The following is a 19,882-nucleotide window of genomic DNA, read 5'->3' on the forward strand; positions in this document are numbered from 1 at the left end:
AAATGATCTGATCAAAGGGAGGGTTGGTCGCACTAAAGTCGCGCAAAATTTTTGGTCGCACGATATTCTGATCAGAGGGCTTTTGGTTCACACTATGGTCACACAATTTCTTGAGTGGCACTACGGTCTGATCAGAGGGCTTTGGGTCGCGCACCTAAACCTGGGAGTTATCAGGTTGTTCATCAAAAACTTATAGCCAGGTTTTTTCTGATAGTATACTACTCTAATTTTTTGTAATTACCCGTACCTAACTCCAAGTGCGTTTCAGTACTGGGCCAGTATAAATGCAATTCCTCATCATTAATGAATCATAGACTGATTCATGTCACTTTTTTGACCTGTCAGACTTGCGTTCAGTCTGATTTTACAATGGTCGACTTGGGCCAAGTGCAAAAATAAAGTTCCGTACTGGGATTGAACCCGCAATCTCCCGCTCTCTAGTCGTTTGTCCTCCTTTCTGCGCCCCCACGCCAGTTGTTTGTTAACGTTACTTTTGCACCGTTAATATACGTTTGAAAAGAAGCGAATTTCGAGTGAGAAAGCGAGCAAAATATATTACATGGGATACTTGCATTTACAATTGCCCAGTACTGATTTACGCTTGGAAATAGGTACGGGTAATCAATTCTGATTAAATCTTATAATCAGTTTTAAGATCTGATTTCTAAGTGTGTGCAAGGCTAGTTTTGACATAATACTGAAAAATCAGGTTGAAACTTTCCGTTTAGACGCTGAAGCGGTAGCTTACACAAGCCATATCTGGAATCACTCAATTATGTCAAATAAAAAAAATTATGTGCGGCGAAATATGTACATCGCCGCACGTAATAATATTTTTTCGTGCCTCACATAATGAATTTTTCCGAAACAAAGCCATTTTTTGTTGACACGTCGCAAAAAAAATTTCCTTACGGAAAAAGTAAAAAGAAAATGGCCAAAATTGTAACATTATATCTTATGTCTGGATCTTTATATCTAGTTCCGATATGTATCCTAATAGATCTTATCGGATAATAACCAACAAAAATCTGATTTAATATCTTATAGCAGTGACCCCGATCATCAAAAATATAATTTTGCATCAGTAGAAATAGAACCCTGAAAGCTTTGATAAGATTTCCTACAAGAATGAAAATATGTTAACGATCTTGCATGCAATTCAGCGATTATTCATATTTGATGGTCATCAAAGAGGTAGATGTACGATTACTAGCAAAGATTTATGGATGATTTGTGTGGCTTTTCCGTTGTCATAAAAAGATCGGGTCTTTCCCATTATAGCTCCCCCCCCCCCAGCTTAGTGGTCAGATAACCTATAGCCCCCCCAAACATGGTAATTATACCATAATGGGGGCTATGATTTCATGGGGGGGGGTTATAATGGGAAAGACCCAAAAGATCATATACAATTTTGTAGAGCTATATTTTCGGACATTTAACCAGTCAAAAAATTTGGCATATTTTAACTGTTTTTTTCCGATTATTTCAATAGATTTGATTGAAAAATATTCCTGAAACGATCATCGGCATTCAACTGACATAGCCGTTTAGGGCAGAAATGGAAGCTTGTGCAATTAGGTTTGTAATTACACAGCATTGCACACGCAAGTGCGCTTCCTGTTCTCACATTATCCAATGGTGATCCGTTTAGTTTGACGTTGAATTGAATGTCATCAAAAGGCATCAACCTGTGAAATACAGAAGTTTCTTTTATTTACTTATCCGAGGCATCATCACAGTTTTTCGACATCCCAGGTTTTGAAAAGAACTGGCTGACAAGGCCCAAATCAATTTTGATCAGACTAAAGTTCGTTCGATATGATTCTAATCGGACTTCTCAGAGAAATAAAAACTGTGAACTTAACCCAAACTCTTGTATAGACTAACTCTAGACCATTGACTATTGCCCTTAAAAATACGCAGCGATCGAAACTTTTAAAAAATGAGTTTTTGACTATTGAAGAACAGAAAAGAAGAATAAAAAATATGCTTCTGGGGGAAGTGAGACAAAATGGGCTGGTGTTTTGATAGTTTTTCCGATAGTTGTACTTATTTTCATATAAATTGATTGTATAATTAATTTTAATTTAAATAAGGATCATATATGATTTCTTGGTGATCATACAACCATCATATATGATTTTTTATCAGCAATACAGGGATCATATATGGTTTCCTAAAATTCAAGCAAGGATTATCTATGATCTCTTAGTAGTCATACAAGGATCATATATGATTTCCTAAAAGTCATACAAGGATCACATATTGAGTTCTTAATGGTCATGCAAGGATCATAATTGATTTCATACAAGGATCATGTATGATTTTTAGTAGTCATACAAAGATCGTACTAGGAAATGTGTTATGATTTATATGACATCAGATATGTGATCTTTGTAAGACTGCTATGAATTGGATACCCGGGTTAGGGAGGATTATAAGACGAAACGCTGCTAAAGTCTTCGAGTTCGAAAATTTTCATTAAAAAAATATAAATCCATTAGATCATTAACGCTGGTAGTTAAAACAAAGCTATGAATTGGATACCCGAGTTAGGGAGGATTATAAGACGAAACGCTGCTAAAGTCTTCGAGTTCTAAAATTTTCAAAAAAAATATAAATCCATTAGATCACTAAATGATTTCACGCGAGTCCATCTTAATTTCCTTTAAAAAAAATCATGCTGGTAGTTAAAACAAAGCGGAAATTTAAGTTATTCACAAGAAACTATGTACAATTGATGCTGTTTTCAGAATTTTGTTTTTTTTTTCAAGATGACATGTCAGAAGACAAAAATGAGATTTTTTCAGTTTGCCCTCAGGCTTAGTGGGCGCAAATTATTTGTACACCCCAAGTACACATACCACAACTATAGTGGTGCCATATGTCTGCGTGCAATATGCAGTAACAACAATATTCTCAAAATGTGAAGGACTATAAAGTTTTTAGTAAACGAACCAGAAGTGGTAACTTTGAAAACAACATCACTAGGTTCTCACTATTCCTCTCTCCCTCTCTCTCTCTCTCAAAGTAAGTTTAAGTACTTACACCACTTTTGATCACCCCCTGTTCAAGATATTTAGTTCTAGCAATGGTTTTATTTACTAATGTTCTCGTCTGATTGTGAAAATAAAAGTTGGCCGTTGGTAACGGAATGCCAGAAATATTTTTAAGCGCTTGCTTTCTATATAATTAAGAATTTGTCTAGTGTATAGTGCAAACCTATTTTATATTAAGATTCGAACAATTAATATGTTATTGATCAATTTGAGATCGTGTGATGAGTCCAACTTTCTACGAGTTTACTTTTGTTTTCCAAATTCAATATAGTGTAATTTTTTTCTGATACTCTTTAGAACCAGTACATCTTTAATTATAGTGATTTCGTCAAATTAGGTTTTGCTCCAGGGAAAAATGAGAGGCAAAATCTTCAATTGAATCAAGCTTCTGATTGGCTTAGCTGGAGATAATTCTCTACAAGATCTGCTATCATTTTTTATTGCCTGTATCGTCATTGGACGATTGAACTAAGTGATAATAAAATCCAGTCAAATTGTAACGCTTTTTTTTCTTGAAACTATTTGGTAAAGAATTTTTATAAGAAATTATATCTGTAAATGATAAAGAAATTATACCTGTTGCTCATGCAGTAAATGCAAATGTAGCATCGGTGTTTCTTGAAGTAGCTTTGTTCAAATCTGCGCAGTAAAATGGCATCTATAGTGAGATTTTAATTTTATCTCTCTTAGGTGAGACTCAATTCGGCTTTGGAAATGTAGAGCCACTGACTTCCAACTCAACGAGATTTTATTCAAATCATTATTTTGTTTTGACTGTTCTTTTTGCAATGTTATTGCCCACAAATGCGGCACAAATGAGGAAGGGTAAACTCGTTTAAATTAACAACTTTAAAACTAATTTGTGCTATAAACGTAAAACAAACAAATGATATTTTGATATATTGATTAAAAAAAATTTTTCAAGTTCATTTTGCTTTTGAATTGTTATAGTTTTAATGAATTTTGGGATCTATTCTGTTCCGCCCCCCCCCCAGCTTAGTGAGCATAATTTTTTTTTTGACCCCCAGGCGCACATGCTATTTTCTTACATAGTAACGTGCTATATAATAACATATGATTTGTAACTGGGGGTCATAAAAAAAACTGGGGGGCCGAAACGGAATAGATCCGAATTTTGAGAATTCGTCAATGATCATTTTGAATAGATTTAATAATAATAAAAATTATTTACTGGTGTCTTTACAGAATCAATAAATTGTTGACACACTTGATCATACATATAAAAAAGTGCACCAGAAAGATCGCCACTAGACCATAAGGTCCGTTTTCAGGCGTCTCATAGTCGGAAGAGAAATTTCATGATATTTATTTCGAAAATTATTCAGTGGAGATCAAAATCAAAATGATAGCGAGAAAAAAACAAGGAATGTTATTATAAAAAGATTGAGGTATATTTTAAGTATATTTTAGGTATATTTTAGAATGAGGTATTCAGCATTACAATTCGTTTGAGCTATTTTAAATTTAACCAATAATGAGAATAAACTAACAACTTTAAATATTTGAAAAGAGTGTTACAATGTCTTCATATTATCGTTTCCTCCCATTTGCAATTTTGACCCGAGACTAATTGACTGAAAGTCAGTTCTCTGGCAGCGCTAGAGTGGAAGCCCGTTGCATCCCATTGCAGACCACTATCATATTGAAAAAAATTAGACCGGGTGGGTAATTCCTCAAAAAATCCCTCGATTAGAGCCCATTGAGGAAACATTCTACCCAACTAGAGAAATTACCCCCTTCACTCTTAAATCAAATTGGGGGAGTACCACGGAAGCGTGGGCGGGGGAGTTAAATTGAACCCTGTTCTCTAAATCTTAGGATCCAAAACGAACTATTAGTCATAGGAGCCGAAAAGTGAGTTAAATAAAAACATTACCTTGTTATGATGGTTATTTTTGCGTTATTATTAATCACAGTTGCTTGAGAAACGAGAAAATGTGAACTCAAAAGCAATATTAAAACCATTTTGTGCAACGAAAGAAAAACAACAATTACTGACGAAGTAATTTGTTTATTTTTGAAAAACAGACAGCTAATGTTTGTTTTTTGACCTGTTTAGGAAGTTTTGAGAAGATGTCAGATGATCACTTCGCATAAATTTTAAAGTGAGATGCTAAGCATCATCTTTCGCCCAGGAAATATTAAATTTTACTGAATACCAACTTTAATTGACAACTTCAAAAAGTTGAAAAAAGCACTTCTATGTCTTCAGATAATCATTTGAGCTCAATTTGAACTGTTGAAAGCCAGTAGTGAACAAATTTTTGACAAACCTAAGTATTATTCCTTATTGTTTCATCGGTTTTGAATTATTTACAATTAGGAATATCCAAGTTTTCAATTGGTTTGAATTGACAGCAATTTAGACGAATAGTCACAAAGAATATAGTAGTTGAAATATGTAATGAAATATGATGAAATATGTAAATATTTCTGGAAAAGACATGAAATTTTCTTCGCCGAAAAAAACTAGATCTTCAAAAAACTTTTATTTACTGGCAGAAAACCTCAACGCAGAGAAAAGAACAATCTTAAGTCTCACAAATTTAGCAGCAAAAACCTAATTTTTTAAAAAAGAAAAAGTCAATTTCCTTTTTATTATGGGACACACAAACAAAAAACTTTATTTCAAGCAGTCGAGATAATGAATTTGTTCATAGAACATTAAAAATATCAACACCTATAATAAGTTCACAAATTTTTTTACCTTTGAAAAAAAAAGGAAAACTGCGAGAAATTTAAAAGAGTTACAATTTTTCAATTTGAGTTTTTTGATTTCTCAATTTCAATCTTTTAAGTTTTCAATTTTTGTCAGATTTCTTTGAAATAATGCATGCTTTCAGCCCTGAAACAATTCAATCTATTCAAAAATTAAAACGTTTGCGTGCAAAGGCGTTCAATTAAGTTACAAGTAAAGACAAAAAATTAAAAACAATGCACCAAAAACCGCAAGAAAGCAAAAAGGTAAGCTAAGTAGTTGAAAGGATTCCAATGTAGCTGTAGAATGTAGTAAAATGACATGGGAGAGGGAGAGTAAGTTAGACAATTTAGGTCAAGTTAATTAAGTTAAGTTAGGTATTTTTTAGCTTTCTGTTATTAAAGGTTTATTATTTCGAAGGCGCCAGAGAGGTGATTTGAGTTATATATCTTAAACAAACAAATTAATGAACAAAACATATTGAGCTGTCGATATATTTAGTTGAATTAGCAAAGTTGTATTTGTGCAGCAGGCCAAAGTCGAAGTGAGTGATTTAAGTAAACTAGAGAGCGAAGATTTGAAGTGAACTAGATTCTTTGAACAGAAATGGAAATTCAATTTGAAGTAAACAAATGTGCTATTTTGAAGTGACAAAGATAAGGGGGGTAGCAGAACTTGGTGCCCTGCAAATGTGGGAGTTATATTAACCGGACGCTTATGAAATTTTACTGTCAGGTACACCTAATGATCCTCTCAGGCTGATATACTTTTTGGGCCAATCCGACTACCGAACCCCGAGCTATTAACACCGGAAGTAGAGTGATTTGAAGGTTTTCGATTTTTTAAGTGGAAATAAGAACTTTTAAGTAGGAAATAACTGTATTAACCAGTCGAAACTTCGTTTACGTGTGAATTAATGTACAGAGTAATCTCGGGATGAGTCTAGGAAGCATAAATATGATTTTTAATATCAAAATAGGCTGTTTTTACAGGAAAAATAGTTAACACTTAACTTGAAATAGCAATTTCTCAAAAAGTTGAAGTCGGATTGACCTGAAAATTGGGGGATAGACTAATTTGGGTACGAGGAATCGGATTTTGAGGTCGGATTTAAACCCAGACCAACCCGCACGGAATTAGCGCTAGCCGATGCTGCGGGACGTAAAATGTAAATTGCTCATGGAGTATTGGTAGTAGCCTTATGATTTTTGGAGGGTTAATGTAACTATTCAAGGGCTTTCTAATGGTGCTATTTTAAACTTCCTGGTGCGACCGGAAGTCGGTGCATTGGGTTGACCCGAGTGCCGAAAACCGGATAATGGCATTTTTGAGCGGCCGAATCATTTTGAAATGGTAATAATATGATAACTTGAGACAGTTGGTGACAACAAAAACCACCCCGGTCAGTTTTGACGAACTCGGATTTTTCGGGTTTCGGCACCCACGACTCCTTAAAAAAATTCAAATTGCAAACGACTCGCAACGGCTAATCAGTAGGTCACGAAACTTTGCAGGCATGTTGGTGGCACCCTATATTTACTAGAAAACTTTACCGGCAGACGTTTTGACTACTACTTCGAAAGTTATTAAGTTGTGAATTTTGGGGTCATCCGGGAGGTCGATGAAAAATGTGCGCGGTCATTGCTCGTGTTCTAGTGGCAGTTAGGCCATGAATTTTTGTTAGTAGGTGCAACTATGAGAGAAATTTCCGTGACAATAGTTAGTTTTCAACTTTATCCCTCATTTTGGTCGGGTGACCTTTGGATGACCCCTAGAGGTGAAATTTTGGGCTTTTAGGAACATAAGACTTTTCGGCGGTTTTTAACTGGGGAATTGCATGAAATAGTTTCAAAATTGGAAATTACAATTGGTCTTTGGTTTAGGGTTGAGTTCAGTTATTTATTCAACACGTGATTTTTGACAGGGATTGATTGCAGCTAGTTAATTTTATAGCGGAAATAGAAGTATAAGAACTTTTCAGAGCAACGTTCAATGTTTACTAAGCAAACACTGATTGACATGTCGGGTGCAAATAAAAGATAAAGTGGAGTGAATTGATTTACATAAGAGTCCAAAGGTCGTGTACTTAAGATAAGGAGAAAGTTGAACAATGGTTGAGAGCAGTTGAAAGACAGAGCATAATTTGATAGTGGTTTGTTTGCATAGCAAAAAAAGCCCTCCTACAGAATGTGAGAGATTTCAAGTGTAAGTTGCAATGTTTACTTAAGAGATTAAAATTTGTTTGCTTAAGATAAGAGCGTATTGGTTGAGTATAAATTGAAGTGACACGGAGAAAATTTGAGCAGAAGCAGACTTTGGAGATTTTGGGAGAACTTCAGAAGTTTGGTTTCGAACAAGCGAGAGAAAGTAGTTGGTTTAGTGGGACTGAACTTTAAAAGAATTGTTATCGCAAGACCAGTTGGGATACTGTGAGCGTTTTTGATTTAGTTCATTTGGGAAGTGAACCACGGTTATTGCTATTATTATATTAATTACTATTATAAATTGTCTTGAATTTGTCTTTTCCATTGATGTGCAAGTAATTCTCTTACCTTTGTCATCCATATAACTAGAATTGATATTACGAGCCCCATGGTGAATTAACTTATTTCAAGGCAATCTAATTTGCAACAGCATACAAGAGTGGATGAGGGGAAATTGCAGAGTAACAAAGTAACGCTTGCTTCACCAATTCAAAACATCTGGTTTATATTATTTGATCGAGCTTCTGGGCGACAGAGTCCCCTCAATGTTGAGTATAGCAGAAATTCAGAAGACGACATTGGCGCTCCTGGGTGGGCTTCGTTTCTTTGTTACTTTTTGCTATGGGTTATTTTCTGATTATTTGAGGAGCGTGCGATATTTTTTGTCGGCGAAACTGCTGAGAGAATACCAAAAATTGAGTTACATTTGCAATTTGGGTTACCAATAGTTTGATTATGTTTGGCTATCAATTGGTGGAGCGTTTTCCTTCACAAGGCTACGAATTTTGGGAAGATTGGCGTGAACATTATTTGAGCACTGGCATGAAGCTGGGATTGACGGAAGAAGAGATGATGAAGTGGTTGCCTACAAAATTGTGTGGGTGGGCCTTGAATGCAGTAAGTGACTTACCAAGAGGTTATTGGCGGTCGACTCCAGAGAAGCAAGCATGGACACTGACCGAGACGCTGTATCAGTTTGACATACGATTGTCTGACAATCCACTTTTTTATGAGCGAAGCTACAGTTTGTTTATTAGAGGGAAAGCGGGAATAGTACGGAATTCAGTGAACCCAGTGATACTGCCGATCAGAGAACGCGACAGCAGTGTTCTCAAAGGCAGGTGATTGATACAAGAATTAGCGCTGGCGTTTCTTTAATTGATCGATTTCGGCAACCTGGCAGAAGTTCTGAAGTGTTTGGCATTGGGTCCAGCTGTGGTTTGTCAAGAAAAGGAGCTTTCGGTAAAGATCTGTCTGGAGAAGTGGAAGATATGAACATTGCTGAGAGTGGTAGTAGAATAAGAATTCCAGGTGACGGCGATGAAGTGCAAACTGGACCTGAAGTCGATTTTACGGATGAAATTTGTGGTCAAACAAATCAGGAAATTTATAGAGCAGCCTTGAGCGAAAATGAAAACAGTGGTTTCAGAAAACAAATGTCAGAAGGAAAAATCATTGAGCGGAAAGTTGAGTCTTGTCGACCAAACGAGCATTATGCTGTGGAAAAGGATTATGTACAGTCGCCAGAGTCTGATGAGCTAAGCGATGGACTGTCGGATGATGACAATTTGTTTGAAGATATTTCGGATACAGATTTTTTGGATGTAGAGAAATTTGATGTCAACGATGCGAGAAGCGAGACAGGTTTTGTCGCGAGTTTGAAATCAGTAGCATGCGACAACGTAACTGCAATAGCGAGCGACTTTGGTGGTGGTGTCAAAGCTAGCAGAGAAGATATGTTGAGAGCCTGGGCCTTGATGAAGATAAAGACAGGAGGTGTGGACCAGAAGTTCTGCAGCTCAACAAAGCTGGCTCATGAGACACAAATGTGTACAACTGAGTTCACTCTGGACACTTTGGAGAATTGGACAAGTCCTGGAGGAATTGATAGTCAGCTGGTATCTGAAACACAGAAGGGCCAAAACGATAAGGCAGCAGTTGACCAAAGTAGTTTTGTACAGTTGGGAAAGGAGTTGGAGGAATGGGTGCAATCGCAATTGCATGAATCAGCTATGTGATAGTGTTTCGGTCGAACCAACGGATGAGCATCAAAGGGAAAGTGCTGGAGTTGACAGAACAAGGAAATCCGATCATAAGTCAATTGCTACAGTGTTGCACAGTTGGGTTTATGATGATCAACAACCTAGGAGGGAGGACTCTTGCGGGTTTTCGATGGAAGTTGAGCAAAAAGTGGAGAGAAGGATTGCATCACGATTTCCAGAGATTGCAAAGTTGTTGCTGAAGAACCGATCGTTGAGCCAGAAGGAGAGGTGGAGCCGTTTGGAAGCATCAAGACAGCAGTCATGGCAGGATTACAGGAGAAATGGTAGCTACAGTGAAAGAAGAGGTGGATATCCATTCAAGCATCTAAGGAAGAAGGTTTCCATGTACAGGTGAACGAGTGTATGATGAGAGGGACGTTGACAGCTAAGTTATCCAAGCCTTTTTACCCAATTTTTGTCTGCATTTTATTAATCTATTTCAACAAGACAGATTGATCAAGCACTATAGCCGTAGGAAAAAAAAGTTTTTCAAAAAATCAATATGATTTGGGGAAATGTGTAGTTCTGGTAGATCTATTTTTAGATGTTTTTTTTTTATTTTAAGTAATTTTAGGGTTCCCTGGGGAGGATGTATGTCAAAGGCAATAGATTTTGGTCAAAAATCAATGTTGATGAATTAGGTAGAATATGTTAAAATGTGGAAATGCGAAAAAGTTTTCAAATCTGATTTAATCAAACGCTATTCAAATTTTAGTGCAGTCACTTTATATTAAACCGGAGCTAAAGCTAAGCGGTTCACTTCACTAGGTCGGCAGTTGTTAAAGTCCGTAGGAGTAGGTCAATTGGGTCACAAGATAACGGCTTGCAATTATTCGGTGATTTGAGTTATATATCTTAAACAAACAAATTAATGAACAAAACATATTGAGCTGTCGATATATTTAGTTGAATTAGCAAAGTTGTATTTGTGCAGCAGGCCAAAATCGAAGTGAGTGATTTAAGTAAACTAGAGAGCGAAGATTTGAAGCGAACTAGATTCTTTGAACAGAAATGGAAATTCAATTTGAAGTAAACAAATGTGCTATTTTGAAGTGACAAAGATAAGGGGGTAGCAGAACTTGGTGCCCTGCAAATGTGGGAGTTATATTAACCGGACTCTCATGAAATTTAAATGTCAGGTAGAGTTTTGAACCCGAGTTTTGAAATGGTAATAATATGATAACTTGAGACAGTTATTGACAACAAAAACCACCCCGGTCAGTTTTGACGAACTCGGATTTTTCGGGTTTCGGCACCCACGACTCCTTAAAAAATTTCAAATTGCAAACGACTCGCAACGGCTAATTGGTAGGTCACAAAACTTTGCAGGCTTGTTGGTGGCACCCTATATTTACTGGAAAAAGTTACCCGAAGACGGTTTGACTACTACTTCGAGAGTTATTAAGTTGTGAATTTTGGGGTCACCTGGGAGGTCGATGAAAAATGTGCGCGGTCATTGCTCGTGTTCTAGTGGGAGTTAGGCCATGAAATTTTGTTAGTAGGTGCAACTATGAGAGAACTTTCCGTGACAATAGTTGGTTTTCAACTTTATCCCTCATTTTGGTCGGGTGACCTTTGGATGACCCCTAGAGGTGAAATTTTGGGCTTTTAGGAATACTAGACTTTTCGGCGGTTTTTAACTGGGGAATTGCATGAAACAGTTTCAAAATTGGAATTTACAATTGGTCGTTGGTTTAGGGTTGAGCTCAGTTATTTATTCAACACGTGATTTTTGACAGGGATTGATTGCAGCTAGTTAATTTTATAGCGGAAATAGAGGTATAAGAACTTTTCAGAGCAACGTTCAATGTTTACTAAGCAAACACTGATTGACATGTCAAGTGCAAAGAAAAGATAAAGTGGAGTGGATTTGTTTACATAAGAGTCGAAAGGTCGTGTACTTAAGATAAGGAGAAAGTTGAACAATGGTTGGTAGCATTTGAAAGACAGAGCATAATTTGATATTGGTTTGTTTGCATAGCAAACAAAGCCCTCCTACATAATGTGAGAGATTTCAAGTGTAAGTTGCAATGTTTACTTAAGAGATTAAAATTTGTTTGCTTAAGATAAGAGCGTATTGGTTGAGTATAAATTGAAGTGACACGGAGAAAATTTGAGCAGAAGCAGACTTTGGAGATTTTGGGAGAACTTCAGAAGTTTGGTTTCGAACAAGCGAGAGAAAGTAGTTGGTTTAGTGGGACTGAACTTTAAAAGAATTGTAATCGCAAGACCAGTTGGGATACTGTGAGCGTTTTCGATTTAGTTCATTTGGGAAGTGAACCACGGTTATTGCTATTATTATATTAATTACTATTATAAATTGTCTTGAATTTGTCTTTTCCATTGATGTGCAAGTAATTCTCTTACCTTTGTCATCCATATAACTAGAATTGATATTACGAGCCCCATTGTGAATTAACTTATTTCAAGGCAATCTAATTTGCAACAGCATACAAGAGTGGAAGAGGGGAAACTGCAGAGTAACAAAGTAACGCTTGCTTCACCAATTCAAAACCTTTGGTTTATATTGTTTGATCGATCTTCTGGGCAACAGAGTCCCCTCACTGTTGAGCCTAGCAGAAATTCAGAAGACGACAGTAGCGTAACGCTCACTTTAATTACTAAAACGAAATCAGAAAAACTTGATTATTTTTTCTTTTGTCGGCATTAATTTTACAGACAACATGCAAACTATAAAATCCGAAAACAGCCTGAAAAAGCAACGACCATATTTTGAACTAAAATAAGCGCACTCTCATTTCTTCCTCAGCTCATGGAAATCTTTTCACTGAAATAAATGTATACACTTTGCTCAGTCTCTGCAATCCAAACGTCATCTCTGCCAAAAGAACTCATTTTCAACATAACTACTAAAGAAAATAAAGCAATCAGCTAACAAAATGTTGCCCTAACTTGCTAAAAAACAATGAAAAATCAGTCGAAAAATGGGGAGCAGCTAAACACGTAAAACGTAATGAAGGAAATAATATAAGAGAAAATAAAAAGGCATTCTTGTTTGTTTATCCTACTAAATTTGATCTAATGCTCATAAGCTTTGAACGCCGGTATTTTAGCTGAGGAAAACAACTTTTTTTCCATAACTCTGACTTACCTGAAAAGTTTGACTGAAACAAAAACCTCAAACATATAATTTCTTCTTCTTTATTTTGGGCAATGGATTTAGGAAGAACGAACGGGGAAAAGCTCGACGAGAAGAGACTTGTGAGAATTTTACAAGTTAACCATCAGAATTACAAGTTCTTACATTTCTAAAAGTTAAACATTCATCTTATTAATTACATTCAACTTTACAAGTTATTACAAGTTAACCATTCTTTGTAAGAAACTTGTAAGACCCGGCTGCTCAAATTAAAAGAATAAAAATAACCTTATTCAGTTTTGTTTTACCCTTCTAGATTAATCCGGCTGGGAACTCTTAAACTTCGAAATTTGCGCGCCGACTTTAAATTTAGTGTTATCTTCGAACAGCTTCTGATTGGAAGACATTTTAACTAGACTACCACCCCCCCCCCCCCCCCCCCACACTACTGAAAAACTTGGACTATTATACTCCTTTAATTCCACAAAACCTGCCTGGCATAACACATGCAAAAATGGCCCTACAGTGTGACATATGGCAACAAAGGAACGAGTATGTTAGTGGGAAAATACTATTAAACCCTAAATTGTAATGTAACAAATTTTTTTATTTGGTATAATAATTTATACTGACCTTGTTTGGTATATAATAATATATAAAATTCCACAAGTTAGCGCTAAAATAATTAACATCTTTTGTTAGGGCGCTGGATCGTAATGTAAACGAACTTGATTACCGCAAAATTTATTTAAAAAGACATCCTAAAAATAGTAAATTCTTTTTCGTTAACCAACATGCATAAAATGTTTCATTAATTTACGAAAGATAATTGATAGAATTAATTAATTAATACATCAATTGAAATGTATAATAATCGTTATATTTACACATGAAACAAAACAACGATCAAAATCAACAGCAGTAGTTTCTCCAGCACATTAATTTCATCTCTGAATTTACAAAAACTATTTAGAAAAAATGATCAAATTTTTGTCTGTCTGATGTCTTATTTTTAAAAAAATCCGTTGATCAGTTTTGAGTTATTAATGAAATGAAGTCAGACGAATTGTAAACCGTAAAATTTTAACCAAGGTAACCAATTAAATTATTCGTATAGATTCTCAGAAAATATAAAATTGGTTACATAATTTTTTCAATAAAAACTGAAGTATGAATTCGGTATTACAGTTTCTAACACCAAAACTGATCATTTCAAATCTAGGATTTTATATTGCAAAGGAAATGTTGTTTACATATGGCTTTTTCTTTATAAACCTCTTTAATAACCTCATACGTTCAAAAGACAAAAGTAATTTGCTGTTGATGGTATTTATGTGTGCCTCTAATCATAAATCACAGCTATTTTGTCATTCTATCAGAGATTAATTTACCCCCTAAAGGTTTATTTGCCCAGTTTCCTGATCAAAACTGGATCTTGCTAAATTTTTGCAAGAAGAAATTACCATGTATGATAACGTTTGTGGTCAGTTCTATTTTCAATAACTTATTTTCAATACTTTTTTGCTTTTATTTTCGAGGATTTTTTGTTGTTTATTTTCAGCCAAATGATAACAACAAGGTCGATTAACAGAAATCATGGCATAAAATCGACACAAGCACGCGTGAACAATTTTTGATTAAGTAAAGCTGTTTTTATTTTCATTTCATACAAAACGACAAAAATTTCTTGCTTCTATTTAAAAAAACTCGTTTTTTTTCAGGTTTTGTTCAGATATTTTGTTCACGCGTACTTTTGCTTTGTTATTAATATAAATTATCAAATGAAAAATTGAAAAATAATGGAACCGAAAGAGATAGAAGACTAGTTTGTTCACTTGTTTGTTTTTATTTGTTTCTGTTTATCCACTAGACATATCCAGGAAAATGCAACACTATGACGTCACAATTGGATCACGCCTTGTAGAAATTTGGGTACCTTGGAAGATAAGGATATTGGGAAGTCACGTGGGAATGGGTTCCAGTTTGTGGTGGGGGCAGGGCAGTTGTTGGCGACTCGGGAAGCGAAGTGGGGGGGGGGGGGTCTGGTTACTTGAGTGCGACGATGGAGTTGTAGTTTTCTAGATTCCTCTTGAGGATATCTTGACAGGGTCCCAAGACTCTCTCGAACCTCTCTCTGCCTATTTTAACCACTTCTAAGACGTCGCTAGATGCTTTCACGGTGGCGGCTCTCGGCTTGTTCAGGATCAAAGCAATCTCTCCTAAAAAGGCCAACTCATCTCTCCAAAAATGTTCCACTCATCGGAACTGATTCCCTTCATTCGATAGAGTAATCATCTTTAATTGATAATTTACGCCTTTATAATGTTAAGAGATGAATTTAAATGGCTGGTTGTTCCGCCCCACATAGCGGGAGGGGGGGGGGTACTTTTCCAGGAGTTAATGAGGTTTAAAATTTTGCGAACATTTGAACATTTCACGCCTATTTTGTTCACTTTTTGGCCAGTTTTTTTTTGCAAAATTTAATTATTTTTGTCGAATTTCGTTCAAACATTACAATTTTTACAATATAACAATTTCAGTTTTGCGTCCTATTAAAAATGCCTAACTGTTATTGATGCTTATCTGTTATTGAATGCTACTTTCAAACAATTTCCGAAAATCCAATTAGACCTCAGTTAAAACTCAACACTTCCAAATCAAATGTTTATTCTTTTTTGATTTCTTGTTTCTCTTTGAATTCATTGGCATGAAGTTGAATTCTTTGGCAAACCTACCTGCACAGGCTAATTGTCAGCCCGTTTTGCTATTTTGAAATGCAGATTGTGAGTCACGTTTTTCAAACATTTTAGTTGGCATCTTGAAGACAGTGCAAGAGAATTTGTTTAGCAAAAAATTGAAAAATTGAGAAAAAACTAGACAAAAATTAAACAAACCATTGAGACATTGACCTTCAACCATTGACATTTGTTAAATTTCGATTTCATCCGAAGTTTTGTCGATTCAATATCTCCTGTTTTATACCTTTTTATGGACATTACATACTTTTCACACGAGTTTCCAAATGTTTCTGTTGAAGAAATGTCTGTTTTGTTGTAAGGATAGACCAAAAAACTTTCAAAAGATTTTCAGAATTTGGCTTTAATGAATTTTTTTTCTTTTTTATCAAATTTTCTATGGCATCATAAAAAAATGTTTAAAAACCCAAGGAACTCTTTGGTCTTTGTAATCTCCACATCAAATAATTCATACAAAAGAAAAAATACATTTTTTTTATTTATTATGCAAGGTTTCATATTTTTGAATTTTGTTTTTTTTTCTTTTTTTCAGAGTTTGCTTCATTTTCTGTATCCTGACAATATCTACTAACCTTTAGTTTATTCAAATTTTTTAATGTTTAGCGTTATTCGGAAAATTTAAGACAGATTCACTAAAAACAAACAAATAAGAAGAACACTTGTTGCTCCGACGTCAATTTGACTTATTTTCTGCATTTTTTTTGCATACTTTTTGTTTATATTCTGAAACTGAAAACTGATTAGAACATAAATGGTACTCCTGTTTGCGTTTTTAAGTCTATGTGTAACTGTAGTGTGAAACCTTATTGAGATTATCATTTTAAATTAACTGAAAATTGATCTTGAAAAACAGATGAAGCTTTATAAATGAAAACTGATTTGGTTCTGTAAGATATTTGACATTTGAAACTTTCATCTATTTGATTACTCTGAAGTAATAATAAAAAGGGAGATGATTATGGTATTTGGGCAAATTTCGGATATTTCTCATGCATGTCGTTTTCTACCTGGCCTTCTCAATATTGTGATCTATATCTATACAAAGTTTAGCAGATTCGGCTTGTGAAGCGAACACGAGGGAACTTTATATTGACTTGTGTTTCAACGAGGTCGTATGCTTATGCATCAAACCAGATTATATTTCAGAACCAAAAAAAATGGTTTAAAAAATTGTGATACAAATTTGAAAATATTGTTCAGTCTTCAATCACCTTGACAATTTCATATAAACATTGTGTATACTTCATAGTTTTTCTGTTCTAATTAAATGCATTCATGATTTTGATTTAATCAATTTTATCAAAGGCTTTTGCGATCATTTTGTCTAGTTTTCTCAAGATTTGAAATTTGATGGTCTGTCTTCTAGTTGACAAGAAGCCGAGCAAAGATTGGGCTCGGAACATTAGGTGCGTTGGCAGTAATTGTAAGTATAGAAATCGAACACAAAAACAAAAAATAAAAATAACGTCTAAAATCGCGATTTTCACTGTTATAAAAATTTCAAAAACAAAAAGGAAATCTTGAAAATAACAGTGAAAATAGTGATTTTGTTAGAGGTTATTTTTCTTTTCGTTTGTGCATTCGATTCCTATATTTACAATTACTGTTGGAACATTAATGAGCCTCTTTTTTTCGTCCCTTACCAACGTATACAAACCATTTGAACTCTAATAACCAGCATCAGTAGGTTGATACATATAGCAAGGGAAACAAATTGTTCGCGGGGGAGGGGGGGGGGGGGGGTTTGCGGGAGCTCTCAGCTTTCTGAGAGAAATTGACAGTTAGAAATTTGACAGTTCGATTCATTGGAAATTACCCGACGTATGGATATGTGGGTTACATGCGATACTGTAGTCTACATTCCAAAATCAGAGAAGAACTTAATTATTACAAGTCAACTATTGGCTTTCATGAAGATGACGATAACGCGGACATTATAGACACAGACATTGCAGAATAGTCTAGAGTCTTCTAGAACCTTCTAGAATCTTGAAAGTGTGGTACTCAAAGTATAGTAACATCTTACAATTTCTCGTAAGATTTATTTAAAGTCGTACTAAAATTTTTAAATCTTTCAAGTTCGTGCAACATGGATTCCAATTTTGTATATTCTCCTTGAAAATCTTGCAATATCGAACAAAGATTCGTACTAACGATGCAAGAAAAATTGCAAAATGATTATTGCGAGTTAGAACTTTTCTGCAAAGTGTGGAGCTGTAAGTTTTCGGAACTAGCGACTGAATACTCCCGCCACCTAAAATTTTTACCCGATTCTGAGAAGATCTTACAAGATATTCGTTCAAATTCGACCATGAGGAACAATACCCGGAGAGATCTCAAAAATGAAACTCGACCAGAGACACTCCTGGTTCAAGAATAAAGAAAAGTCTCGAAAGGAAGAAAAGAAACGTACCGAAGTACTGTGAGGTAGAGAGGGTTCCCACATCAACATCTTCTGTTTCGCCCTCTTTCCTCTGGTACACTTTTGCTTCTCCCTAAAACACGAGACAATTAAAAAAAACCTGCTGCTACAGTTTCATACTCGGGACCAGGTGCGAACGCTAACAAAAAGCTATAAAATTTTAAGATTTTCAAAAATTGTTGTGAAAAGATGAAAGAATAGCGGTCATTGCGTGGCCAATGTCCAAAAAATTGAGTATACATACTCGATTTGGTCGGGTTTTTTCACGACCCATGATTTAAGATTATAGTTGTAACGGTATCTGGAAACGAGTGATACTAGGTTAATTTTGTTTAAATTTGCTTACAATTGCTCCTTTCTCACGGATAGAACATCTAAGTACCGAAATAAAAGAAACTTAAATGCGGATAAATTTCAGAAATATCCCTCTCAACACTAATTGTGGATTAGGACGTCAACTACTGGTTTTCAAATTACTCAGAGCATTGTTTACAGGAAGAATTAAGTCTTTGAAATTGGTCTCAGGTAATTACCAATAGAATTAGGGCAATAAAGTTTTAGGCTAATTGCATGCTCAAAATGGTTTTGTTTCCACGAAACCCACAATTTATTGAAATTTGCCTTTTCAGAAAACGGCCAAGTTACGGTTATAAGCGTTGCATGCGGTGATAAAATTCACCGCTCAAACTTACATTCTTTACAAAAACGAACTGCAAATTTTATCAAACCATCTCTGGCGCAGAAAAAATTGCAAAAACATCTTAGAACAACGCTGAATGCGTCGAAAGCGGTGAAAAAACGGGCCGATAGCGGGTCAAATATTCACCGCTAAACGGGCTCAATTTTTTCAATCTGCTCAAAAATTTAATGAAATCATGGAACAATTAAGTTTATTGCTGTGAAAAAAACCCCAACTCATTTACCGCAAATTTACAAATTTTTGGCGGTAGCAGCAGTAAAAGTAGCGGATGTAGTTTTTTCTCGTATAAATAATTTCGATTTTTAATTGCAACTTACCTTTTTTATTTGCCGTTTCTATTAATTATTTTCATGAAAACCAGCAAACTAAATGAAGACCATTAGCCGTTGAAAAAGTTTACGGACTTTTACACATCAGGAAAATGGATTTCGTTACAGTCTTTGCGTGAATTGTGATAAAAATTCTAATAGGCAGTTTTTTTTCCTTTTTCGCTAACCCCTCAGTAGATATTTTGTGTTTTAATGCTAGAATAGGGTAATGAAATTGTTCAGATAAAGCCAAAACAAAAGTGCGCGTTCCCTCATTGTCGTGACGTCAAAAAAATTTTAAAACGCATACCCAGGTTTGAAAATGCTTTCTTGTATTTTTAGTTGTCCATGAGCAAATAATATTTTGTGGTATAATTTATAATTTTGGAAAAGTTGTAAAAACAACTTCAGCTAAATTCACCGCAAAGCTCACAAAAATTCACCAATTTTGCCCCATTAATCGCTAAAAGATGCAGATGCATTGGAGTTAAAAAAATGCCATCACTTCTCACTGCAATTGTTACATTGTTCGGAACTTCAACCTGCATATTACCCATCCTCCCCAACCATCC

At 35.2% G+C, this 19,882-nt stretch overlaps 1 protein-coding gene across 7 annotated transcripts in view; it reads right to left on the reverse strand.

Moving 5' to 3' along the window:
* Positions 1 to 15,165: 15,165 nt before the first annotated feature.
* The window catches only part of LOC142351886 (cAMP-dependent protein kinase type I-alpha regulatory subunit-like), a 42,553-nt gene continuing 37,836 nt past the window's right edge, over positions 15,166 to 19,882 (reverse strand). For all 7 annotated transcript variants that reach the window (XM_075404133.1, XM_075404131.1, XM_075404129.1 and 4 more), the window contains exons 7-8: positions 18,294 to 18,375; positions 15,166 to 15,343 (exon numbers count right to left, since the gene is read on the reverse strand). In XM_075404133.1, the coding sequence (XP_075260248.1) occupies positions 15,171 to 15,343; positions 18,294 to 18,375 (255 nt within the window). In that variant the 3' untranslated portion in view covers positions 15,166 to 15,170. The remainder of the gene's footprint in view (positions 15,344 to 18,293; positions 18,376 to 19,882) is intronic.

Source organism: Convolutriloba macropyga, chromosome 13 (genome assembly GCF_964194025.1).
Source record: "Convolutriloba macropyga chromosome 13, txConMacr16.3, whole genome shotgun sequence".
NCBI lineage: Eukaryota > Metazoa > Xenacoelomorpha > Acoela > Convolutidae > Convolutriloba > Convolutriloba macropyga.